At 46.1% G+C, this 25,995-nt stretch overlaps 1 protein-coding gene across 3 annotated transcripts in view; it reads left to right on the top strand.

Moving 5' to 3' along the window:
- The window catches only part of MBD5 (methyl-CpG binding domain protein 5), a 127,611-nt gene extending 102,094 nt beyond the window's left edge, over positions 1-25,517 (top strand). For all 3 annotated transcript variants that reach the window (XM_036386466.1, XM_036386464.1, XM_036386467.1), the window contains 6 exons: positions 5,259-6,236; positions 7,889-8,121; positions 10,493-11,683; positions 15,772-15,845; positions 19,073-19,148; positions 22,042-25,517. In XM_036386466.1, the coding sequence (XP_036242359.1) occupies positions 5,259-6,236; positions 7,889-8,121; positions 10,493-11,683; positions 15,772-15,845; positions 19,073-19,148; positions 22,042-22,113 (2,624 nt within the window). In that variant the 3' untranslated portion in view covers positions 22,114-25,517. The remainder of the gene's footprint in view (positions 1-5,258; positions 6,237-7,888; positions 8,122-10,492; positions 11,684-15,771; positions 15,846-19,072; positions 19,149-22,041) is intronic.
- The last annotated feature ends 478 nt before the right edge of the window (positions 25,518-25,995 follow it).

Raw genomic sequence — 25,995 nt, forward strand, 5'->3', positions numbered from 1 at the left:
TTTCCAACCCAGCACTGATGGGAAAATGCAGAAATCACAGGAGATGGGCAGGGAGAAGAGCCAAGACTGAAACTGGGACAGGTATTAAATTCTAAAAATTAAATTAAAAAAAAAACCTAATTGTATTAATTTTTTAAAAAGCCTAATTTTATTAAATTTTTTAAAAGCCTAATTTTATCAAATTTAAAAAGCCTAATTTTATGGACTTCTGTTGTCCTGGGCTTTTTTGCCCTTCCCCCAAAAAAATAGTTCTGGGCTTTTTGCCCTTCCCCCAAAATTTTAGGGAAATTTTTCAGATTTCAAGGATTTCAGCTTTGTTATACCTGAAAACCCCCTGTGATCATGGAGTGTGGTGCACAGGAATTATGGGCAGGCAGGTGAATATCTCCCAGCAGAGCACACTCCAGGGCCATGGAGTGCTGTGCAGGAGGGCAGGTGAGGATTTTTACTGGTTCTGATGGGGATATTTGATTTATTGGGCCGTTTTTGGTGATTTCTGGGCTGTCTCAGGGCACTGCAGCATCTCCAGAAGGAGAATGAGTGACAGCAGTTTGTGCTTAACTGCTGAATTATGGTTTCTTTGGAACTGTAGGCAGTGTAATAAAGGAGATATCAGATAAGGATCTTCAATGTTTTCCATTCCAGGAGGAAGAGGGGGAATAGAACTGTCAAAATGTGTCACTGCTGGTTCCAGGTGTGCAGGTGAGGGGTGGGGAGGGACAGCAAGAACTCCTGCTCTGGGATCTTGCAGGACTCAGGCTGTGCTTTCCAAGGGGGAGCTCTGGAAATCCCTAATTTGAACAATCTCCCCACTAATGCAGGCTCTGAGGTTTTATCTCTAATTTGTGATTGATTCCAATTTCACCCCGCTGTGGCAGCAGCTCTGGAACACCTCAGGCGTGGCTGGGGGAACCCCGTGAGGTGTCACAACCCCTCTGAGATGGTGGTAATTCAAATATCCGAGTGTTTTCTGTGCTCTCACACCCTCCTGACCTCAGGTCAGCTCTCTCCACTCCCTCTGGGGGTTCTGAGAGCATCCTGCAGATTTCTGCTGCCCGAGCTGGGGAGCTGCACCAGGAGGGGAGTGAGGAGTTCCTGAATGACCAAGCAGTGGAAAGCGACATTCCAACAAGGCTTTCCAAAACCTGAAAGGTTCAAAATTACAAAAGCAGCCAAGAAAATGTCCAATCTAAGCAAAGCTGGCTGTGGTTTCAATGGATGTGCAGAGGGAGATTATTTACAAGGACTTGGAGGGATGGGACGCAGGGAATGGCTTCCCATGGGATGGGAATTTTGGGAATTCCTGCCTGGGAGGAGGGTGGGGAGGGGCTGGGATGGAATTCCCAGAGAAGCTGGGGCTGCTCCTGGATCCCTGGAAGTGTCCAAGGCCAGGCTGGATGGGGCTTGGAGCAGCCTGGGACAGTGGGAGGTGTCCCTGCCCATGGCAGGGGTGGCACTGGATGGGATTTAAGGTCCCTCCCAACCCAAACATTCTGGGATTCTCTGAAAAGCAAGGAAGTGGAATTGATACTGTGAAAAACGCCAATCACTTGTTTTAAAATTTAAGTTTAATAGTAATAAAATTATTATAAAAATAGTAATACAGTTAGAGTAATAATAATTTGGACAATTTGAATTAGGACAGTATGAGACAATAGAAACAAAGAGTTATGGACGTCCGGGTACCTTTTTCTGGGCAGCATAAATCCGAAAAAGGACACACACTAACAAAGGATTAACCCTTATAAACAACAGCCTGTTGCATATTCATACATCTCATACATGATGCATAAATTCCATTCAAACTCAGGATTCTGTCTGGGCAGTGTCAACTTCTTCCTCTGAATCCCAACAGCGCCTTCAAGGCAGGAAGAAGTTCATTTCTCCTGATAATGGAGCAATAAATTCTCTTAATCTGAAAGATTCAGGTGTCCTGTGGCTGCTATTTCACTGCAAGTCCTTCCTTTAGAAAAAAGTATCCTACATAGCATCGTTTCTATTTTAACATTTTGTAATACCCTAAAACTATGTTTAACACACTACCTAAGAGAATTAATACAGCATTACTTTCTAACACAACACATATAATATTCATTTTAATATTTGTGAAAAGCCAATCATAAAATATGCATTTTTCACAATACCATTTATTTGTGTTCAATTCTAAAAATGTTTCAGGTGGTAATGGCTGATGAGTGAGTTCTGCCCTTCCACTTCTCTCAGTGCTTCTCACACCTGCTTTAGTGGGTAGTTTTTTCTCACAAATTCCAGCACTGTGTTTTTGAGATTATTTAAATACTGGGATTTGTAATGGAGAGCTTCTCACAGGGAAAAGATCTGTAAAATAGCACTTGAAATATTCTTCTCTAATTGATACACTCTAAATGCAGTCCTTTTGGAAAATACATCTATGGTTAGGAAGAACAATTCTGAGATACTAATGATGAATATCTTCCACTCTGATTTCTTTATTTTAAGTGACTCTTCTCAAACACAAATTGATTCCATAATACCCATTTATTTTATTGTCCTTGCTTAAGAACACCTGTCAAGCAGTGCTTTAAGAAAAGGAACACAGCTAAAATGCGACAGGAAAATGAACCTGCTCTGAACAGAAAGTGGAATTAAAAATGCTCATAAATAAAATCAGGAATAAATTTTATTTGCTATTTATTTGCTCCCAAAACATTTCTCTGACCCTGTGAGTAAACAATAGCTCTGCTTTTGCTGCATTCTGGATATTTCTTCTTTCCACTGTGTTGCCAAGTTCATTTTTCCCAACAAGTGGCAGAAGAACCTTTGGCAGAATCTGTGGCTGCAGGAGCCGGGTTTGCCCTGGGCTTTCATGGCTTTTAGTCTGGCTCCTTCATTTTCCACTCTGAGTATTAAGGACTGTTGTTTGCTGAGCTCACACATGCTTGGGCTCCCTGGATCCCAAATGCCCCGTGTTTGTGGAACTGGGAACTCCAGCTGGGATTTCCTTCTGGTGTTCAACTCCTGTTGGTATTTCTCATCCAAAACCTCCCAAGTGTCATCGTAGAGCCTGAGGGTGGGCACAGAAAACCCTTGGGTGGTGGATGTTTGAGGTTTTGGAGTTTTAGGGGTTTTAGGGTTTTGGAGCTTTGGGAGTTGAGTGGTTTTGGAGTTTTAGGAGTTTTGGGATTTGGGGGTTTTGGAGTTTTGGGATTTTGGAGTTTTAAGGGTTTTGAAGTCTTGGAGTTTTGGGGGTTTGGAGCTTAGGGGGTTTTGGAGTTTTGGGGGTGTTGTCACCATTCTGTCCTTTGCTCTGGGGCTAGCCATTTGGAAGCTCTCACAGCTCTGTATTCCAGTGAAAATGACTTTGCATGGATGTCCTCACAATTGAATGTTGACTTGTTGGGATGGTATTTTGATCTCTGGTGCCACAGAGAAATTTGTCCCCAGCTGCAGCTGTAAATTCTGTAAATACACCCAGTCCAGGACTTCTCCAGCCCAATTCCTGCTGTGCCAGGCTGGACAGAGGCTGGGGAGGATACTTATTGGTGTTTTATTTTCCTGCTCAAGTCTGGCTGCTCATCCCCTCTCTGACTCCCAACTTCTCCAGTCTGGATTGAAATAAGAACACATTTTCTGCCTCCTACTCAGTATCCATCAAGACTTTTTTTTTTTTTTTTTTACTCAGTAGCAATAACTTAATTAATCTAGAGAAAGGTGTTGAATGCACTTTGGACCTCTCAGAAGATGGGGGTCAGGAAACAGAGCCATTTCTCCCCAAAACCTGGCAGCAGTTTTCCAACTTTGAGATTTGCTGCACAGCAAATCCTCTTGCATGGGGTCATTTACCTGAGCAGAATGGGAAACAGGAGCAGGAATAAATTACAAACACAGATGAGGAAAATACCCAAGTCAGAGTTGGTATTCAGGAAGGCTCTCTAGAATAATTTCCTCATGCCTGAATTAAAAATCTCTCTGTGTGCTCCCTAACACATACAGGGGGAGTGGTACAGCTGATTCTTCCAGTGGGAATTGCTTAAATCTGCAGGTTGGTCTTTGAGAGTTCTCATGAGTTTTAAATCTTTGGGGCATTAGTTCTAAATACTGATTTTAGTTCTAAAAATACATGAATAAAATTTGCTTCTTGTGAAGATGAAGGTATTTGACCCACTCACCCAGAGTGGGATTTGCTCTGCTCTACAATTGCACTTTGCTCTCACCTCACCTCACCTTTTGTTACTTTATTATTTAATTTCTGCTCTGAAACATGATAATGGTACTGGGAGAGAGATGGGTGAGATTTGTTCTCTTGGGTTCAGGGCAGTGCAAAGTGTTCTGTGTTCATTTTGTACCTCTTGGAGTTATCACAACATTACAGCACTTTAAAAAATGGTTATTTTAGTTTAAAATGTGGTAAAGGTTTGGCTCAGTTCTTTTCAGTTGAGTGTGCTGGCAAATCCCTTTTTAAAGCCTATTTGTTCAGAAAAATGGGAATTGATATTTTGTGATTATTGATGCCTTTCATTCTCTCATCCTAAGAGCTATATGAGGGACCACTGTCAATTCAAAACTGCCTTAAGTAAAAACATAATAATAATTTATATTTCAGCTTTGCTAAAGGGGTATAAAGATATCCAAATGAACTTTTTTACTCTTTCTTTGTAGCCTTCTCATGGTAAATTTACCCAGTTGCCCTTTCTTTTCATCCAAGTGATGGATTTTACACCACCCCAATTTACAATTTTCCTTTACAAATTGTGAATTCCTGCTGACCTGGAGTAGTCTCATCATACCATGTATTTTTTTTTTAATTCAGGACTCCAAAACAATGCCCTAAATAATAATCTAAAATCCAAAACCCATTCAATCCAAATGAATTAAAACTGGAAGTGGATCATGGACTCAGTGTTTCACCCAGCATCGTTCCTGTGATCCTTCCTCCTGGTGGTTAATTCCAACCTGGTCCATGACTAACTCTGTTAAGTCATGGTTGGTTTTGGGTTTATGCTGTTGAAAATCTGTGATTGTATGTGAATTAATGCTGTTATAAGCCTTCTCCAAGAACTTTAGGGAAGTACAAGTGCACAGTGCCATAATCTCCAATGGGGCGCGGCACAGAGTGGCTGGAGCATTTCATGGCAGATCCATTCCTGTTTTTCAAGTGCTTCAGTTTGGATCCCCCAGCCCCTTTTCCCGTGGCAGGTTGGGCTGAGCCTGGTGCCGTGTGCCCTGGAGGTGTCCCCAGCAGGCAGCACCCCGTTAACATTGCTGCTCTTCCATTCCAGGGGGTTTGGGCCCGTCCTCATCGATAGCCATCGCTGGGGCCAGCCAAGCTGCCATCACCAAGACCACGTCTGTGCTCCAGGACGGTGTCATTGTCACTACTGCAGCGGGGACCCCTCTGCAGCAGGGCCAGCTGCCCATGGGGGGCGAGTTCCCCTTCGCTGGCCACGAACACTCGCTCCACTTCCCGCAGAACAGCTCTTCGAACAACAATCTGCCGCATCCTCTGAATCAGAACCTCCTCAATTCCCTGCCTCTCTCTCTGCCGGTGAATCAGCAACATCTCCTGAACCAGAACCTCCTAAACATCCTCCAGCCTTCAGCAGGAGAAGGCAAGTCTGAGGTCAACCTCAACCCTCTGGGTTTCCTGAACCCGAACGTCAATGCTGCTTTAGCGTTCCTCTCCGGCGACGTGGACGGGCAGGTCCTGCAGCCCGTGCACTTCCAGCTGCTGGCGGCCCTGCTCCAGAACCAGGCCCAGGCAGCCGCCATGCTCCCCGTGCCATCCTTCAACATCTCCATCTCCGACCTGCTGCAGCAGCAGCAGCAGCAGCAGCAGCAGCAGAACGCGCCCGCGCCCCCCGAGCCGCTGCCTGAGGGCGGCCGGGTGGAGCCCCTGCTGCCCGCGCCCATCCCCGGCTTCCCCGAGCCCGCCGCCAACCCCCTGCTCCTGCCCGCCGCCCCCGGCGCCTCGGCGCTCATGGCCCTCAACCCGCAGCTGGTGGGGGGTGTCCTGAGCTCGGGTGGCCACCCCGAGGTGGCCATTGCCACCTCCTCGCAGGCCACCACCAGCACCACCAGCACCACGTCGGCGGCGGTGGCGGCGCTGTCGGTGTCGGCGCTGGGCGGGGGCACGGCCGTGGTGTCCATGGCAGAAACGCTCCTCAGCATCTCTGGTGGTGCACCCGGGCCCGCCAAGGTCAGCAACAGCTCCGTGGTGCCACAGCTCCTGAACCCTCTCCTGGGCACCGGCCTGCTGGGTGAGTGCAGCTTGGGGGAAACAAAAGCTGAGCTGGTTTGGGGAGGGACGATTCACCAGGTTGGAGGAGGCCTTCAAGATCGTGGAGTCCAACCCAGCCCCAGCCCCTCAGCCAAACCCTGGCACCCAGTGCCACATCCAGGCTGTGTTAAACACACCCAGGGATGGGGACTCCAGCACCTCCCTGGGCAGCCATTCCAGAGCTTTATCACTTTTTCCTGATATCCAACCTGAATTTCCCTTGGCGCAGCTCGAGGCTGTGTGCTCTGGGTGTGTCAGTTCCTGGAGACAGAGCCCAGCCCCAGCTGAGCACAGGCACCTTTCAGGAGCTGTGAGAGTGATGGGGGCACCCCTGAGTCTCCTTTTCTGCAGGCTGAGCACCCCCAGCTCCCTCAGGGGTTCCTCTCAGGGTTTGTGTTCCCAGCCCCTCTCCAGCCTCCTTGTCCCCTGGATGCACTCAAGCATCCCAATGTCCTTCCCAAGCTGAGGAGCCAGAGCTGGACACAGTATTTTCAGATTCATAATTTCAGATTCTGGTTTTATCTTCTTTTTTTTTTTTTTCTTGGTGTTGTTGGAGCTTGTTTGTTGAGCAAACATTCTTGTTAGAAATTAAAATCACGTTCTGCTTTCCTTCTTTAATGTTTAATACTGATCTTGGAAATTATTAATCCTGCCACCTAAAAACTAAATCCACCTGAAAATTGTGTGAGAAACTGGATTTATTTCATTGTTCAAGGAGTGGCAGCTCAGGAGCGTCCCTGGGTGAGCTGGGAGTGCCTGTGGCAGCACAGGGTTAGCAGGAGTAGCTGTGTTGGAGATGGCAAACAACCAACATCCCAAAGCACGTGATGAAAAACCCCTTAAATACAAAGGTTTTCCCTCCTGGGTGATGATTTTTTCACTTATTTTTACCAAAAACATATAATAGAGTAGGTACTCCTCTGTTTGTAATCTACTCCTGGTGGGAATGAAATAATAATTAAATAATGCCTCACCCCGACCTAAATGGCTACAGAGAACCCAACCTACTTGGCATTTTCCATACAAAATGCATCTAACAGTGACTTTTCAAATGGAACTTTTAAGGAAAACACAAGATTTTAAGTTTAGAAAAGAAACAAACCAGCAAATTGATGTATTTTAAGCTTTATTATTTCGTACAGTAAGGTTTGACAGTGTGGGGTTTTTTTAAGAGGTAAAACGTTCATGTAAAGTGAAATTTTCATGTAATAAAAAATGTTAATTCAACTTTTACTCTAGAACATAAAAAATGTGTTGTTTAGGGTGTTGTGTGACATGGCTGAGCCAAACAGCCCTTTCTCCTTCACAGCTGGTGAAAAACTCACTTTGTTTGGGGTTTAAATGTTTCTCTCATTCTCTCCCTCTCCCCTCCTCATCCCCATCACCACCCCAGCAGTGTTCCAGTGAGATTCCAAGGCCTGGGATTCCACAGAAGCTCCTCCTGCCATCCCTGCTGTCCCAGGAGTCAGGAGAGGTGACACAAAAGACCCAATATTGGAGAATTTAAGAGCAGGAGAGCCCCATTCCCAGGGGATGGAGGGAGCAGGGTTGTTTTCCAGAGGTTTTTTGGCACTCAGTGGGATTGGAGTGCAGGGAGTTGCTGAGTGGTGTTTGCCTGTGCTTGCCTTGCAGGGGAAATGTCATCTCTGAACACTACTCTGAACAACCATCAGCTCAGCCATCTCCAGTCACTCCTCAACAACAATCAGATGTTTCCTTCAAATCAGCAGCAGCAGCAGCAGCAGCAGCAGCAGCAGCACCTTCTCCAGGGCTACCAGAACGTGCAGGGCTTTCAGGGCCAGCCCCAAATTCCTGGCCCAGCCAACAACCCAAACCCCATGGCGTGTCTGTTCCAGAATTTCCAGGTAGAAAACAAAAGTAAATCAATATTCAAGCAAGTGTGCAGCTCTCAGGCAGTAAAATTCCATCCTCCAGAGTTTGGTTTCTTTGCTGATTAAGACAATATCAATTATATAATTACATTAATGTAAATACATTTATTGCATAGAATATATCCTTTCAGTAGCTGATGGATTTTGCAAATCAGGAACATTTGTTATTGAAATTTTATCCCTTTCTCCTTAGGAACTGGGTTTAGTTGCTTTGGAAAGAGTTATGTTGCATGTATTGAGAAAAAGTTCCTCTATATGCTGACAATCACTATAGAATGTTAACAGATCTCTTTTCCATCCCACAGAATTTACCATCAATTCCTGTTTAGCCCATTTTGATAATTCAGCAGCAATTTTCAGTAATTAGAATTAGTAATTAATAGGTCATTCTGAGTGACTGTGTGCACCAGTCCTCTCGCATTCCCACTGCAATGGGATGGAGGAGCTGTGATGGGGATTGTGCAGCCTGGAAAAACAGGGATGGGAGCGAATAAACAATGACAAGCTGGGCAAAAACGAGACTTGCCTGCTCTCCACATAACACAATTATTCCTAATTCAGGTTGGAGTTAAACAGAGCAAAACCAGGTGACAGAGCCAGGGTGCAGGTAGGGGTTTGTTGTTGCTCAGCATTGCTGCACAAGTGCAGGTGTGAGGAGAGGAAGGCAGAAGGGCCAGGCAGTGCTTCCACCCTTCCAGGAGGAAAAAGGAGCTGGGGAGAAGCTCCCCTGAAAAATCTCAGTTCTCTGCCTGTTCCCTCTCTTGTAGGAATTCTGGTGGCTTTAGCCCAGTAATTTTTTCTGTCCCATTTCCAGTTATAGAAACAGTCACAGTAAGTAGTTAAAGGGCTTTTGGAATATTTTCCCTGTGGAAAATTTTTGCAGGTTTTTTTTGTGTGCTCTTGTTGATATTGTGTTCCCTGCCTGTGGATGTGATGAGGAGTAGCAAAAGTTCAGGTGGTTGAATCTGGAGGTGCCAGTTTGCTGTGGCTTAGTGTTGGTTTTCTTAGTTTTATTTTCTAAAATATTTTAACAGATTTTATTCTATTATTACTCTCAATAAGTAATAAAACACAAAAAATATAAAACTCAACACTATTTTTTTAAAAATGAACTTATTTCTTAGTTACAATACTATAAAAATATTTTTTAACTTATTAACATTTGCTACACAATATTACTATTATTTCTAACACTAATCATGTTTTTTCCCACATAATCTTACTACAATACATCTTTCACAATTCTAATTCTCTAAAATATCGAGTCTTTTTACAAAAACATATATTACAACTTATTAAAATTTATTTCCAATTCAATCTTTCTCCCAGCAATATCATCTCTATTCCACAGATAATCATCTTCTTAAGCCAACACACCTTATCTCAGTATTTACATACAAATATACAAAACCATATAAACTTTCTATCAAATTTAAAATTCTTTATAAATCCATTTCTCGCAGCTTAGAGCGCAGGGGTGTGGCATACTGGGGATGCCATGGGAAAGGCACACAGCAAAGGGGCAAATAGGATTGTGGAGCAATTCCAAAAGCACAGTGGTGGCATTCAGGAACTCCCTGAGGAGCACACAGGGACAGAAGCAATGCTGGGGTCTGGGAAGGAAAGAAGAGGAACTGAGGGCAGAACCCAGAGGTTGTGGAGTTGAGGTCTCTCCTCTCTGGAGCTGCACAGAGCCCGCCTGGCTGTGGTGCTGTGCTCCAGCAAGGGGCTGGGTTGGATCAGCTCAGCTGGAGAAGAGGAGGCTCCCAGGAGGCCTCAGAGCATCCTCCAGTGGCTGGAGGGGCTGTGGGGAGGCTGGAGAGGCACTGGAGGGACAGGACAAGGAGGGGTGGGTTCAAACTGTCAGAGGGGGGATTTAGGTGGAAAATTGGGAAGGAATTCAGGCTGGGAGGGTGGGCAGGCCCTGGCACAGGGTGCCCAGAGAAGCTGTGGGTGCTCCTGGATCTCTGGAAGTGTCCAAGGCCAGGCTGGACAGGGTTTGGAGCAGCCTGGGACAGTGGAAGGTGTCCCTGCCTGTGGCATGGGGTGGCACTTGTTGGGCTTTGAGGTCCCTTCCCACCCAAACCATCCTGTGTCTCTGAGTCAAGAATTCTGACCCTGGTGTTTAGGACTTGAGAGAAAACAGGAGCCTGCTGACACAAAGCCTGAGAAAGGGGCTTTGTTTTCCTCTCAATCAGGCCCTTAATTCTCTCTCTACCTTGTTCAGTTTGTACCTGGTGCATAACAAAAGGAAATGTGCTGTAGTGAATAACCACAGAGTTTATCTGCTGAAATCCAGCTGGAGTTCCAGCATCAGTTCCCATCCTGTCTCTCCTTTCCCTAGGTGAGGATGCAGGAAGACGCCGCCGTCCTCAACAAAAGGATGATCACCCAGATGGGCATGGCGCCGCTTCCCGAGAGCTCCAGCGCTCTCCTTCCTCCCTTCCAGGAGCCCCCCTGCGAGCTGCAGCAGAGACCTGACCCCTCCCTGGGCCAGCAGGCCAAGGACACCCCCAACAACGCCGTGGCCGCGGCCGCGGGCGACGCCTCGGTGGACGCCATCTACAAGGCGGTGGTGGACGCGGCCAGCAAGGGGGTGCCGGTGGTGATCACCACGGCCGGCTCCAGCTCCACGCAGCCGAGCCCCATCCCCGCCCTGAGTGCCATGAGTGCCTTCACAGCCTCCATCGGGGACCCCCTGAACCTGTCGGGCGCGGCGCACGGCCGCGGCGCCGAGCACGAGGGGCGCGCCCGGGGCGGCCGCGGCGCGCGGGGCCCCAAGAACGCGGAGCACGGCAAGGGCCCCGGCGAGGGGGACGGCTACGAGTATTACAAAGCGGCCGCCTGTAACACGCCCAAAAAGCAGTGGGAAGGGGAGCAGAGCCCCGTGGGGGAGATGGGCAGGTGGAAATGCGAGGAGTTCCTGGAGCACTCGGCCCACGTCCACGGCAGCCCGTGCCACGAGAGGCCCAACAACGCCTCGGCGCTGCTGCAGGGGGAGCAGCACCAGGCCCTGCTGGCGCAGCGGAACTGTCAGAGCGAGAAGGCGCTGGAGGAGAATTTCAGGTATAACAATTACAAAAGAACTATGATGAGCTTCAAGGAAAGACTGGAGAACACTGTGGAACGATGTGCACACATCAACGGGAACCGCCCGCAGCCCAACAGGGCCTTCGGGGAGTTGCTCAACGCTTCCAAACAAGACCTGATCCTGGAAGAGCAATCCCCCAGTTCCTCCAATAGCTTGGAGAGTTCCTTAGTGAAAGACTACATCCATTACAATGGAGATTTTAATGCCAAAAGCATTAACGGGTGCGTGCCCAGCCCCTCGGATGCTAAGAGCATCAGCAGCGAGGAGGAGCTGCGGAACCCCGAGTCGCCCTCGTCCCACGAGCTCATCCACTACAGGCCCAGGACGTTTAACGTGGGCGACTTGGTCTGGGGCCAGATCAAAGGACTCACCTCCTGGCCTGGCAAACTTGGCAGAGAAGAAGAGGTTCACAATTCATGCCAACAGAACGCTGAGGAGGGGAAGGTATATTTATGTCTCTATGCACATCTCTCTTTCTCCCCCCCCTGCCACCGGCACACAAATCAAAATTTTGTCTTTATTTTGTCTCTTCTTTTAATGGCGTTTTTTTCCTAGCTGTAGCTTGTAGAGCTGAATTTCCCCTTCATTTCCTGCCAGGGCCACGAGACAGGTTAAGTTTGGGCTTTGCTAAATGATTTTTTGGTGTTAACAAGAAGTGGTTCTCACTTAGGTGGTGTGTTCAGACAAATTCCTGGCTGTGTCCAAAGCATCTGATACGGAAATACCTGAAAGTGCTGAAACTGCAAAAAGGAGAAGTGGCCTCATCAGATTGAGGAATCCTTAATGAGTGAAATCTTGCTGATTGACACACACTTCTCACAGGAAATGCACACACATTTCCAACTCTAAAGGAGGTTTTGATCATCATTTAGTAATAAGGAAAGTGTTCCAATTTGGTCTTTCATACTAAAATTCTTCTTTTGTGTTAACAAATCATGTGCTTGTTGGGGAATATACAGGAAATGCAGTTATCAAGGAGTTATTGGTAATTTTATTATGAAAAATTCTCCCAAATCTGGTCTCCACTGCTCGTGTAACATTTTATCTTTGTAGTTCTTACAAAATGCTGCACATCCTCCACCTAGAAATATTAAAAAATTTTAAAATGCATAAGCAGAAAGTGGAGATTTAAGGAAATAAAGGTTTGTCAGTGACACAAAGAAATCAAATCGCTTAAAACTGAGGAGAGTGGGTTACACCAAAGTGTTCCTTTCCCCAAAATTCAGCCAGGAGCAGATACCCAGAGGAGAGAAGGGACAAGAAACTCATCCCATCCCACCCCTGCCATGCCCAGGGACACCTCCCACTGTCCCAGGTTGCTCCATAGTCCCATCCAGCCTGGCCTTGGACATTCCAGGGATCCAGGGGCAGCCCCAGCTGCTCTGGGAATTCCATCCCAGCCCCTCCCCTCTGGAGCTGTAAATCCTGGATGCTCCTCCACTGTGGTTTCACCCCCAGAGCAGGAGAGCTTCAGTGTCCCTTGGCAGGTGAAAGTGCTGAATATTCCAGAGCTTTCCATGGATTAATCCATCCCAGCCCAAAGCAGGAGAGTGTTTCAGAGCTCATCCTCAGGAAGCTCAGAGCCCTGAGTTACCAGTCAGGTTAGGAGCTGGAGGATCACAAACCTTTAGGGCTGAAACAAAACCGGAAGAATTCCATGTTCAGTATCCCTGTCTGAGTCAGGAGCACAGGAGCAACATTCCCATTCCCAGTGTGCTTTTGTGGATGAACAGAATCCGTGTGTCCAAATCTCTGTGAATGTTGCATAGAAATGAAAGGTTCACTTGTGTAAAGAGGGGGATTTTCTTACCTGCATTCCTGAGCAATTTCACGTTTCCTCCCTAATGTGTGGCTGCCAGGATGTGCTGTTGGATCTGTGCAAAGCTTTGCTGTGCTGGGGTTTCTGTGCATTGTGTGGGGATTGTGGGGTGTGAAATCCAGTGGCACCCATTTTATTGGGTACTGAACACCAAACCAGGGAAGCAGATCCCTGGAATGCTCACAGCAAGGTGGAGACCAGTCCAAGTTCTCCGTGAGGAACTCCCACATCATGGATCACCTCTGACATCACATCACCTTGAATTAATCATTTTAAATGTAAATATGGAAGAAATGTCTTTAATTCCTTCATCCAGAAGTGTGGGGTGAGCAGCCATTCCAAAGGGCAGGAGCTGAGGGTGGAAGGTGGGATACACAGGGAAAAACCCACACCAGACCAGAAGGAATCACCTGGAAAACCACAAAGAAACACCCTTGGAAACCAAATATTCCTCAGGAATTCTGCACCAGCCCATGGTGGGAGTGACCTGCAGCACTTGGGAAAATTCCTTTTCCTCTGGAGCTTCCTGAAAACATCTTTAAAGTCTTTGTGTAACCAAATGTGGCCCTCCTGTGTTACATTAATTTGCTGTTGGGATTTGTACATTCTCTGCTCTTTGGATTGTTTATTATTTGGTTTTTGTTCTCCATTTAAAAGACTTTGGGCATTCAGGTATTTAATGGGATGATGGATCTGTTTGGGAGATCCAGACAGGAAAAGCAGGAATTTTGCACTTCTTTTCCTTGGATTTGGCTGCTGGAAATTAGAGGAGCCCAAGGAAGTGCAGCAGAAATTTCTGGGAGGAAAAGGAGAAGCCTGAGTCTAATCCCAAACCAGAGGAGTTGTATCTCATTAAGCAATTAATTTGATTATTACCCACCTTGGTTATTATTCATCACCTAAACAGAACCAGAGCAATCAAAGGTTTTGTGGGAGCTTTTCATGGTGAATTTTACCAGGGCAAATCCTGCTCTCAGTGTGATTTTCCAGGGGTTAAACTGGGCTGGGTTAAACTGGGCTGGCTAAACCGAGCCTTCCTGGTGCTGCAGGTAGAACAGGGAGGATTCCTCCCATCTGTGTGTGATCTGGTGTTGATATTGATGATTATTAATTGTGATTTCTGTTGGAGTTGCTTTCCATACCCTGTTTTGTAGCAATTTGATACTTCCCAAAAAACCCAAGTGTTTTTTTTAATGTATAACCATCACAAAATGCCAATAATGAAGATCTTTTTGTTGCTTTAAGAGGTCATTTGTTTCCCAAACATGATATTAATTCTTGATAACATTATTTACACGGAACTTTGCAATTTTTCTCCTGGCAGCCCTTGGCAGTTTGTTCCTTATGTGTTTGTTCCACATTTCCATCGTGGATAGGGATAATTCCTTTTCTCTCATGCTTGTCCTTAGAAAAGCTCCCCAGGTTCTCAGTTTCTCCTGAGTTTGTGTTCTTCCAAAATCCAGTGAGGGGAGGAGTTATTGGAAATATTTGCATTAAAATGAGCAGCTTTTAAGGGAAAAACGCTACAATTTGTGGCAGAATTGAATTTATTTCATGAAAATTGAAATCTCAGCTCTCCAAGTGCAGATTTCTCCATTAATGATTCCTGGAAGTGCCTGGATCAGCACATTCCCAATTTCTTTAGCACAGGTGTGACTTTAAGACATGGAAATCTGGTCTGAATGTGTAATTTTGGGCATTATTTCAAGAGATTTTGGCAACTGCTCACTCATGACCTCCACCTTGTCGTGTCCACACGTCAGACCTGTGGTGAATATAAATTATTTAGGAATTGGAAGGCTGAATTTGGAGGGAATTTGCATTCCCACTTCATTTCCAGGTTGTGTACAGGCACACACTCAATACATTTGTATTTATGGAAAATGTCAAGTAAGATGTAGCAAAGAAACAGGAACTGAACCATTTCTTTTCCTTTAGGTTGATGTGTTCTAAATATCTGATTTTGTTTTTACCAGCAGGAATGACTGAGCCAGATCAAAATAACAGAGAGATGTGGCTTCATGTATTGAGATGCAAATGATGAAATTACAGAGATGTTATCATTAATTTTCTGCTTGTATTGCTTACACTGGGACTTACTGGTGCCCACACAGTGCTTGAAATTGCTTCAATTTAAAATATTCAAGGTTTAAATTCCCAGTTCTCTTGAGTACGTGCCCAAATTCATCCCTGATCAGTAAAAAAAAAAAAATAAGAATAATTAAAATAACTGATTTTAAGACAAATAAATAAAGCTCTGGTGAAGATTCCTGGATTGAGAAGGCAAAGAAGGATTTCCTTCTGGAATGGGAATGGATTTGGCTGTGCCATGAGTTGAGCAGAGACCTGGAATTCCTCACCCAGGGGCTGGCGGTGATGGGAACACTTTGGTGCCCAAATGGGATCATCATTCCCAGGCACTCAGAATTCCAGGTGTAACATCCATGTGGGAAGGCAGTGCAGAGTGAGCCACTCCACCAGCACTGCCAAGAAAGGGCTTTAAAAGATTCTTCTCCTCAGTTTTGTGCCATGAGTGTCCCAAATTTGGGTTTCTGTTGCCGCTGTGAGAAATTCCAGCGATGGATGGATGTGGGAGGGGTGGGCAGCTCCAGGTGATGTTGCTGCCCTGCTGGAGGGGCATCCCTGGGCTGGCAGAGCAGGAAGGGGGCATTTGCTGCTCTGGGTAACGAGTTTGGTGTCCATCCTTCCCCAGGTGGAGCCGGAGAAGCTGAAGACACTAACGGAGGGGCTGGAGGCGTTCAGCCGCGCCAGGAAAAGGAACAGGAAGTGAGTCCATCCTGCCTCCCCACCTAATCCCCCTCATTCCCTTCCCTGGGCCCTCCTGGGCCAGCCCAGCCCAGCTGAGGCCTTCATCCCTTGCCATTCCTCATCTTGGTTCTGGAATCTGAGGCGTTCCGAGTGCATCTCTGTGAAATATCCCCGTGGGAGCTTCTGGTGGCACTCCTGAGCTCCAGCACCCAAAAAATTCATCCCATCAAAATCCTTCTAACTTTCTAACCAGACCCTGACCTCCTTCCTTCTCCAGGGTTGTTCTGGAAATCCCCTTTATCCCACTGCTCAGAAGGGCTGCAGGATTTGTGGCTGAGCTCTGCCTCACACCTGGGTCAGCTGCTGGGCTTTATCCAACTTTCACCTCTTAGTGACAAATACCAGCACAGAAAAACTGTGAAACAGGAAAAATTGGGACATGAAGCTTCAGGATGGGCAAAAAGAGGAAAATTATTGAATTTTGGGGGGAAAAAAACTCCTCTGGACATCCTTAAAGGGATGGCAGGGTAGGAGCTGTGCTGTGATTGGGTTTGTTCTGTGATGGTGCTGGTTTACTGTCATAGGGAAAATACATTCTTAAACCTGTGAGAATTAAACTCAGCTCTGAATGACCACAGGCTGGAAGGGATTAAATAATTCCCTCTCTTCCCCTCCTTTTAAGGTGTGAGCTTTGCTTTTATTTCTGTGTCCCATGGGGCCAAGAGAAGGGATTTTCATACCACTGAGACAGTGGTGGCGGCTGTTTCTTCCAACATCATCCCCAAAATACCTTCCTGGATTTTAAGGGAACTCAGAAGGGTTTCTGGTGACTTCCCAGTTATTTTTTCATGTCCCTGAAGTGAACTCAGTGACTCAAGGAGCAGATTTAAAGTGGTTAAAGCTGACAGAAACTGCTGCTTTACAGCCCTTACAGAGATCCTTCTCCATATTTCAGCTTACTTCCTAGTCTGAGTCCTTTGGTGGACATCTCCTGGTTTCCCCATTCCTGCTGTAGATTCATCTGGCAAAGTTCATGGGTTTGTTTCTGGTTTGTGATGCGCTATTGGATTTTTTTCCAATTTTTTGAAACATTTAGTGTTGAATACAATTGCTGCACGTGGAGTGCTCATCACACGGGCCCAGGGCTGGTTCAGCAGAGCAGCATTGGTCTCCAAGCCCTTGAAATGACGTTCACATCCCACAACAGTTCATGGAATTGATGATTCCATGAATTCTTTATGTCTCAGTTCCATCTCAGCCCTTCCTTTCCTGCTGCAGCCACGTCCCTGCTTTGCTCCCCAGGCCATTATTGACCCCCAAACTGGGAATAATGAGCTTTGACTCTGTGATTTAGAAGGCTGAACAATTGTTTTATTAAGCTGTGCTGTATTAATACTAAACTATACTAAAGAAAAACTCGTGACCCTTTCTAGACACAGCTTTGATGTAATTGGTCAATCAATCTGAGCAACCATCACCAGAGTCCAATTAGCAAATCCCTTTTGGTAAACAATCTCCATAACACATTCCCCATGTGCCAGGCAACAGGAGCAGCAAATAGAGATAAGAATTGTTTTCTCTCTCTGAACTCCCTCACTGCTTTCCCCAGAAAAAACCCAGGGAGAGGGAATTCTATCTCTCCCTGTTAAAGGAGTGTGTGAGTGCCACAGGCCATGGCACAGCTTCCTCAGCTCTCCAGATGTGCTCTGCTGTGCTTGTGGGGTGCCCCATGGCAGGAAGGAATGATGCATCTGACTCCATGTTCTCAGAAGGCTGATTTGTTATTTTATGATCCTATATTATATTAAAGAATACTAAACTGTACTAAAGAATACAGAAAGGATACAGACAGAAGGCTAAAAGATAATAATGAAAACTCAGAGTCCTGACACAGGTGGCTGTGATTGGTCATTAAGTCAAAACAACTCACAGAAACCAATGAACAACCACCTGTGGGTAAACAACCTCCAACCACATTCCACATGTGAGCACAACACAGGAGAAGCAATCAGATAATTATTGTTTTCCCATTTCTCTGAGGCTTCTCAGCTTCCCAGGAGCAGAATCCTGGGCAAAGGGGATTTTCCAGAGAATGTGACAGTGACAGTGCTCTGCTGGAGCCTCCCCTGGTGCAGCTCTGCCCTCCCAGGCTCTGGGTGATCCCTGCTGTGCTGGGCACCAGCATTCCCAGTCCCACTGCCCACAGAGCATCTCCAGGGGCCACCCCCAGTCCCAGCTCCTTCTCCCGGCCTTTGCTGCTCCTCTGGCTGCTCCCATCTCTCTGCAGTCAGGAATGTGCCACCTCCCATCCCCTCCATGCCATCCTCACCTGTCCTGCTCAGCTGTGCCAGGCTGGAGTCCCATCTCTGCTGTCCCTCCTGCTGGACACGTGCCACGGGCAGGGTGGGACTGGGCTGAAGCTTCCAGTGCCTTCCCAACCTCCAGGGTTGATTTAAAATGGATATTGGGCAGGAATTCTTCCCTGGGAGGGTGGGCAGGCCCTGGCACAGGCGCCCAGAGCAGCTGGGGCTGCCCCTGGATCCCTGGAATGTCCAAGGCCAGGCTGGAGCAGCCTGGGACAGTGCAAGGTGTCCCTGCCATGGCAGGGGTGGATGGGATGGGCTTTAGGGTCCCTTCCAACCCCAACCATTCCAGGGTTCTGTGGTTAAAAGGAAAGGTTTTTATTGGAAGTGTCTCTGTGAGGGACAGGCCCGGTGTCCCAGCAGGGGACAAGGTGCCATCACCTTCCCTCGTGACAGACGCGGTTCTGCTCATCCTCCGTCTCCTCCTCCCATTTCCTCACCTCCACAGCAGGACCTGTCACCATGTCCAAGTGGAAAAGTCCTTCAGGAGCAAAGAGACCCCATAGAATGGTCCCTGTGAAAGGAAATGTGCTTGGAGCTGCCCCATGACCTGGGGCAATTGGGGTGGAAAGAAGGAAACCTTCACCCCACCTCTCCCTCAGCCTGTGGGATGCTGCCATTCCAGGGGAAAATGGGATATTTGAGATAATTAATGCAGTTCATTGAAAGTTAGAAGGATATTTAACTTTCCTTCTGTAATCCCAGCACAAACATTTCCTTTCCACAATATTGTCACAGTTCTGATCTTGCCCCTTGTGCCCCCAGCCTGGGGGGCTCCAGGGTCAGCACATCCCCAATGAATTCATGTGTTTGTTATTCAATTTGCTCAGGTTTTCTTTCTGTCCTTGAGAGTTACTGATGCCTTTCATCTTTTCTCCCCAGAAGTGGAAAGCTAAATAACCATTTAGAAGCTGCTATACACGAGGCCATGAGTGAACTAGACAAAATGTCTGGGAATGTAAGTTCCTTTTCCTTGGGAATATTCTCCTTTTCCATGTTTCTGCATGTGTGTCCCTTGGAGGGAGGCTTGCTTTGGGTGGCTTTCTAACAAATCCTGGTTTTATTTTCTGGAATAATGAGGAATTTTCAATATTTCCCCTGCATTAAAAACTGTTTGCAGAAGTGTGACGGTTCTGAAAAATGGGAGAAGTTGTAGGATTTTAGGTGCATTGCAAATGTTATTGCTTTTGACAAAAGAGATTTACACATCCAGCCTGATGATACTTGGATGAGTTCCAGTCCTGCTCCTGTTCCAGGGGGCTCCTCTGGCTGCTGACACAAAATCAGGCTCATTTCCTTCTCAGCTGGAGTAGCAGGGTAATGAAACCACATTTGAAAGCACCTTTCTTTTGAGTGCAAAACTTTTGGAATTCAGTTATCCCCATGAGAAATGAAAGGTAGTGTCATGAAAGGTAAGTTTAAAAAAAAAAAAAAAAAAGAATATTTCTAATATCACACCCAAGAGTGGTTTTTCCACACTAATTACACTGTCACAGTGTAACTCCAGCATCTTTCCAATGACAAGCTTGGTTTATAAAATATCCTCATTTCTGTTTCTAAAGCATGGCTGTAATTTCATCCCAGCCAACCTAAAAATAAAAAACAAATCTATCACAGCACATGTAACCTCCCACATCTTCTATTTGGTCATTAATTATTCAAATTATTAATTATAAAATGTTTCAACACTGGGGGAAAAAAAGGTTTTTTGCTGATATTCAGTGTTCAGGACTGAAGATGTGCAGGTTTGGAAGTTACAGTAACACTTTTGGAGCTTCTGGAGCACCAAAAAGGAAATATATTTATTTATATATTTGAAGAACTGAAGGCTTAGAGCTTATTTCAGGCCCAACAAGAAATATTTAAAAAGTTACTGAGTAGCTTCTAAGTAAGAACTCAACCAGATCTTTTATTAAAGCTGAATTTAACAAACTGAGATTTGAGCTTTGATATAAAACAACATTATTGTGTTTCCCTCCTATGGAAGGACAAGGAAAGCAGGAGGTGATTGGGATAAATTTGGGATGGGTCTCTGGGCTGGCCCATCCTGCTGCCACCTTTTCCCACCCATAAATGCAGGAATATCAAAAGCTGCCTGCTCTGGGCATTGGGAGCAGCAGAAAGTGCTCAGGGGAAGTGCTTGGTGGGATTTGCTGCTCTGGTTGTTGTGGCACCAAACTGGACCTGCAGTGCCTTGATCGATCCTTTGATCCTGTGGGCACAGGATTTGGGATCAGGGCTGCTTTCCATAGGGATTCTCATTCCCAGAAGCACTCCCAGGGCATCAGCAGCTCTTTTTAGTGGCTTGCAGCTCCTGCTGCTCAGCCCCAGCCGTGGTGAAACGTGCAGCAGGATCCTCAGCTCAGCAGGGAGTTCTGGCAGGAGCAGTGGGAGCAGGAATGTCAGGGGATGGAGAGCTCGGGAGGGAGCCAGGGAGGGCCGAGGGTTGGTTCCTGTGCTGGGAGCTGCAGCTGCTGCCGACAGATGGTGGTGGAATTCCACACCAGCTCAGCCTTCCTCCTCCTCCTCCTCTCTCCCCTCCTGCTTCTCCCTGAGCAGCCAGCAATGCCAGGCTTTGCCTCTCAAATCATCCAGCATTAGCTGGGAATTGAATGTTTCCTTTTAAACACAGAGTTTCCTGGACATCCCTCGTTCCTTAAGAACAGCCCTGAGCTGAACTTACCCAATTTCCCATTACCAGCATTTTCTCACCATCTTCTCCCCACCTTTTATCACTCTGCTTACTAAAATGTGTGAAGGTTTGTCACTAAATTTGCCATTATTGCAGTTTGGGGTTTCAGTCCTTGATTTGGGGGTTTTAGTCCCTGATTTGGGGGTTTTAGTCCCTGATTTGGGGGTTTCAGTTCCTGATTTGGGGGTTTCAGTTTCTGATTTGGGGGTTTCGGTCTCTGATTTGGGGGTTTCAGTTTCTGATTTGGGGGTTTCAGCTCCTGATTTGGGGGTTTCAGTCCCTGATTTTGGGGGTTTCAGTCCTTGATTTTGGGGGTTTCAGTCCTTGATTTGAGGGTTTCAGTCCCTGATTTTGGGGGTTTCATCTCCTGATTTGGGGGTTTCAGTCCCTGATTTGGGGGTTTCAGTCCTTGACTTTGGGGGTTTCAGTGCCTGATTTTGGGGGTTTCATCTCCTGATTTGGGGGTTTCAGTCCTTGATTTGAGGGTTTCAGTCCCTGATTTGGGGGTTTCAGTCCTTGATTTGGGGGTTTCAGTCCTTGATTTGGGGGTTTCAGTGCCTGATTTGGGGGTTTTAGTCCCTGATTTGAGGGTTTCAGTGCCTGATTTGGGGGTTTCAGTCCCTGATTTGAGGGTTTCAGTTCTTGATTTGGGGGTTTCAGCTCCTGATTTGAGGGTTTCAGTCTCTGATTTGGGGGTTTCAGTCCTTGATTTTTGGGGTTTCAGTCCCTGATTTGGGGGTTTCAGTGCCTGATTTGGGGGTTTCAGTCCCTGATTTGGGGGTTTCAGTCCTTGATTTGGGAGTTTCAGTCCTTGATTTGGGGGTTTCAGTTCCTGATTTTGGGGGTTTCAGTCCTTGATTTGAGGGTTTCAGTCCCTGATTTTGGGGGTTTCAGTCCTTGATTTGGGGGTCTCAGTGCCTGATTTGGGGGTTTCAGTCCCTGATTAAGGGGTTTTTCCCCAGCCTCCTCAGCTGCTGCCTCTCTCAGGATTTGGGATGCACAGGTTATGGAACCAACCTTTTCCTCTCTCAGAGTTGTTGAGGTCCCTTAGTTCTGTGTAGCTGTGAAGTGCCCAGAGCTGGTTCCTGACAGCCCCTCTGCAGCCCCTGGATGCCCCTCACCAGTTCCTTTGCTAACTTGTGCATGTATTTATTTTTAGGTCCACCAAATCCCGCAGGGAGACAGACAAGTGAAGCCTCCAAAACTCAAGAGGAGGAAGATCTCTAGATAACATTGAATGTCTTTGTTACTGGTCCAGTCCTTATCACAGTGAGCGTGCACATGAGTCTATCTGTAGGTATTGATCCAGACGTGGCTCTGTCAGTGTTTCTGTGGAGACAGCTCGCTGCCATGGCAGGGCACCACGAGGAGCAGTGGTACCAGATTTGGGGTGATTAGGAGGGATAGAGGTTGCTGGATAAGCCAATCAGAAATCGTGAAAGGTTGCAGTAACAATGTCAGATGATTACTGAGATTTTTTTTTTTTCTATAATACTAAAAAATTGTGATTATAAGAAATAGTCCAAATGTTTCTGAGAAATTTTCATTGTGTATATAGATAATACAGAATTTCATGGTGATATCTGAACTGTAAATATTGTACAATATTGTCATGTACAAGCGTACCTAATGCACACTTTATCTTTTATTGTACAAAAAATAGTGTACAAAATTCTTTGGTTTCTATTGAGTACACATACAAGAGACTACCAGTGTAAAGTGATAAATAAAAATACAGCCTAAATGCTTTTATATGATAATGTAAAAGATGCTGTTTTTGTATTTAACAGCAGAGAGAAGGCATGATTATGTAATACCTTAATTATGACATCCACTTCACGCCACTGAGTGTTCATTGCTCTGTCTGTTTGGAATGAACCTTGCCTGGAAGTGCTGGACTCCAGTTCAGGCCTTTAGGAGAGCGCAGCCTCGCAGATTCCCAATGTGGGATGTGGGATCACAGCTCTGAGTAACAATTCCAAGGCTGCAACCCCTCGGTTGCGTTTTTATTTACGTAGCTTTGAACGTAGAACGCTGTAGGTTTGATTAAAAAGGACAAAAACAAAAAAAAAAAAAAAAGAGAGTAGAGGGACTATTTTAGTCGACCATTTCTGTAGGAGAAGTTTCATAGCCACCTGAGGAACTAAAGAGTCGATCCCCCCTAACGTTGAGCCCCTCCAACCACCCCCTAGATCAATTAGCTTTGATTACCTAACGTCATTAACACGGTGTTTCCTCGGAAGGGGGCAGAGGCCCTGCTTTCAGGAGTGATCAGGATTGATTGCTGGTGATTACCTTTGGTTTGGCAGTAGGATGAAAGGGCAACGCTCCGCAGCGTCCGGGAAAAGCAATCCCAGGATCCATCTCGCAGTATTGAACCAGAAAAAAAGTTAAGGGTGGCTTACAAAACTATTAGCAACAGTAATTTTTATCAGTATTATGTAACATATCAGATTTATTTTATTTAAAAAGAATTATTTATACCATTAACAGATTCTTATATATATTAATGTGGCTGAAATGCGCAGGTTAAATCTATTAACCAAATTATTTATGTTATATTAAGTGAGAAATGTGAAACATATGTAGAAAAAAAAAATTAATACACTACAGATTTAAAAGTCTAAAGCTATGAGCCATTATAAAATTAACGAACGGAAGTGTAGCACAACATTCTTTCCATTTGATTTCATTTTTCTTTTTCACACGGCCGCTGGCGATGGTGCCGAGGCTTCCCCAGAGAACTCCCAGCCACATTCCCAGTCCTGGGGGAGCTTTCCCTCCCCGCCAGGGCCGGGAGCAGTGCTTACCTCAGATCTCCTTGTCCCCGGGTCCCGCCCGTGGCTCTCTGGCTAAGGACTGGCAGTGATCAGCACCCCGGGCAGGGCGGCCTCCCGGGCTCCCAGGGTCCCAGGATGTGGCTCCTTCTCCTCCTGCCCGAGTCCCCTGCTGGGTGCCCAGGGCAGCGCTGGGGCTCGGTGCTGGGCACGCAGCTACCTCGGGGCTCCCGGGCTGGCTCCTGTCCCGGGGTCCCTTCCGCGGGCAGGTTCATTTGTCTCTCCTCCTCCTCCTCCTGCTCCCGGAGCTGTTCCAGGGCCGCCAGCTCCCGTTTGCCCGTGGCCGTGTCCTGGTGGCCCTTGGCTCTGCCCGTCCTGATCCGCGCGTGGGCGAGCGCTGGAGCCCCTCTCCCTCGGGATTCCCTTTGCCTCCTCCCTCTGCTTCGTGTCCCAGAGCTGAGTTTGTGTCTCCTTTGGCCCTTAGGTCTGTGCTCCCTCCCCGCTGTTTTACTTTACATCCCTAAGATTATGTAAAGTATTCTCGTGCACTTGATTTCCTCGGTTAATAATGGCATTGATGTGGGTGCTAGGAGTAGTTTGTTTCAGTCCATACCAATTTTTTTTTTTTCTCTTTTAGAGTTTTTATGGTTTCATGTAAGCAGTTAATGTAAATATTGTGAGCATTACAGGTCATGCAGTGTTGTAACATTTTAAGAAATGTTGCACCGACTTTACGATTAAAAAACTGGTCACTCATACTTGAATTTTGCCCATAGAGCCATTTCTTTCTCTTTGCATTAAAGCATAATCTACTTTTTTGATGGAGGCCCAACCCTTCTTTCTACCTTATTATTTTTTGTTTAATAAATCTCTATTTTTTCTAATAGAAGACTTAAAAATGAAAATTTAAAAAAAAAATACTTTTTGCCTACTTTCTAATTTAAGAGAGAGTTCCTATATTTAAAAGGTGGAGAAAAAAAAAAAAAAGACAAAAAAACACACAAAAAAAAAAAATACTCCATTGTGGAAAGTGGAACACCACTGGATTTGTCATTAACATGGCACAATCACCCGAAAGTGGCTGAGTACAGCGAGCCCACGACGCCGATCAGGACCTCGGTAGATTTAGGGAACGCCGTGATTCCTTGAGGATGTAAAGTGTTGCATATTCTTGTCTATTTATTTATTTATTTATTATGCTTTCTTTTGCTTAAGTGGGTGACAATGTGGTCGAGTCATTCAGATGACATTCAAATTAAAGGAAATATTCCTCTTTCTATTATGGTGTGTTGTGTGAACACCATAAACAAAACGAAACAAAAATATTTTCATTTCTTTTGATGGATTTTCTTCGTATTTTCAACTTCCTGGCTGGTATCAGCTGCAAACAAAAAAAATATCCACAAAGTTTAAAAATAATTTTAAAAAAAGAAAAAAAAAAAACCAAACCAACCCACCCCACCTCTGATGTCCCAGGTCTGTTATCCTCACAGTCTAAGGTTTTAGGGGTTAAGAGAAACTTCAAATTCCAAGGTCTTTCTGAAATCATCTTTGCAGAAGGTTTATAAGTCATGTGAAATCCTTTTGGAGTCCCTGAGTTTGATGGTCTAGAGATATTAGAGGGCTCGTGGTGGACTGAATTACCTTAGGACTGAATTACCTTTCTTAGCTACAGTTTGTATTTTGCTATGTAGGGTTGTAATGTGAGAATTCCAGAAGAGCCGTAGCATAAAAGTGCTTTTCTATTTTTTAAAAAAACCCATTCTAGTCTTACTAAGAATTAGAGAATTTTTTTAATATCAGTTTTGTAATTTTTGATAAAGTTGTCAATATTATGATTAAATCACCAGAAAAAACAGTTCCTGTGCTGTTCTCTTCGGGGCAGGGACTTTGTCTTCCGACGGATTCTTCGATGCCACCATGGGATGCCCCCTCTTAAACGGGGCCACGGGCACCGCTGTGGAATTAAACAGCACCCCACAGCTGTGAGGCTGAGTCAAACCCATGAGAGCCAAGGCAATTCCCAGGTCAGGCTGCAGCTCCCCTGCCTGTCCGTGGTCCGTGCGCTCCGGGGAGGCCTCGGCGGCACCGCCGCGTCCCACGGGTAAGTTCGGGGAGCCGGCGGAGGCTCCTGCTCGCAGCAGACAGGATCCCATCCCAGGCATTCCCATCCACCCATCCCACCCCTCTGAGCGAGCAGCTGCACCTCCGGGGGCCAGGATTGCCCCCAAAACACCCAGTGCTCCAAGCAGGAGATTCCAGCAATCCCAAACACCAAACATTCCTTCGGTTCGATACTCACCGTTCACACCGGGGTCCAGTCAGCGATGGAAAAA

This window comes from Molothrus ater, chromosome 7 (assembly GCF_012460135.2).
Source record: "Molothrus ater isolate BHLD 08-10-18 breed brown headed cowbird chromosome 7, BPBGC_Mater_1.1, whole genome shotgun sequence".
NCBI lineage: Eukaryota > Metazoa > Chordata > Aves > Passeriformes > Icteridae > Molothrus > Molothrus ater.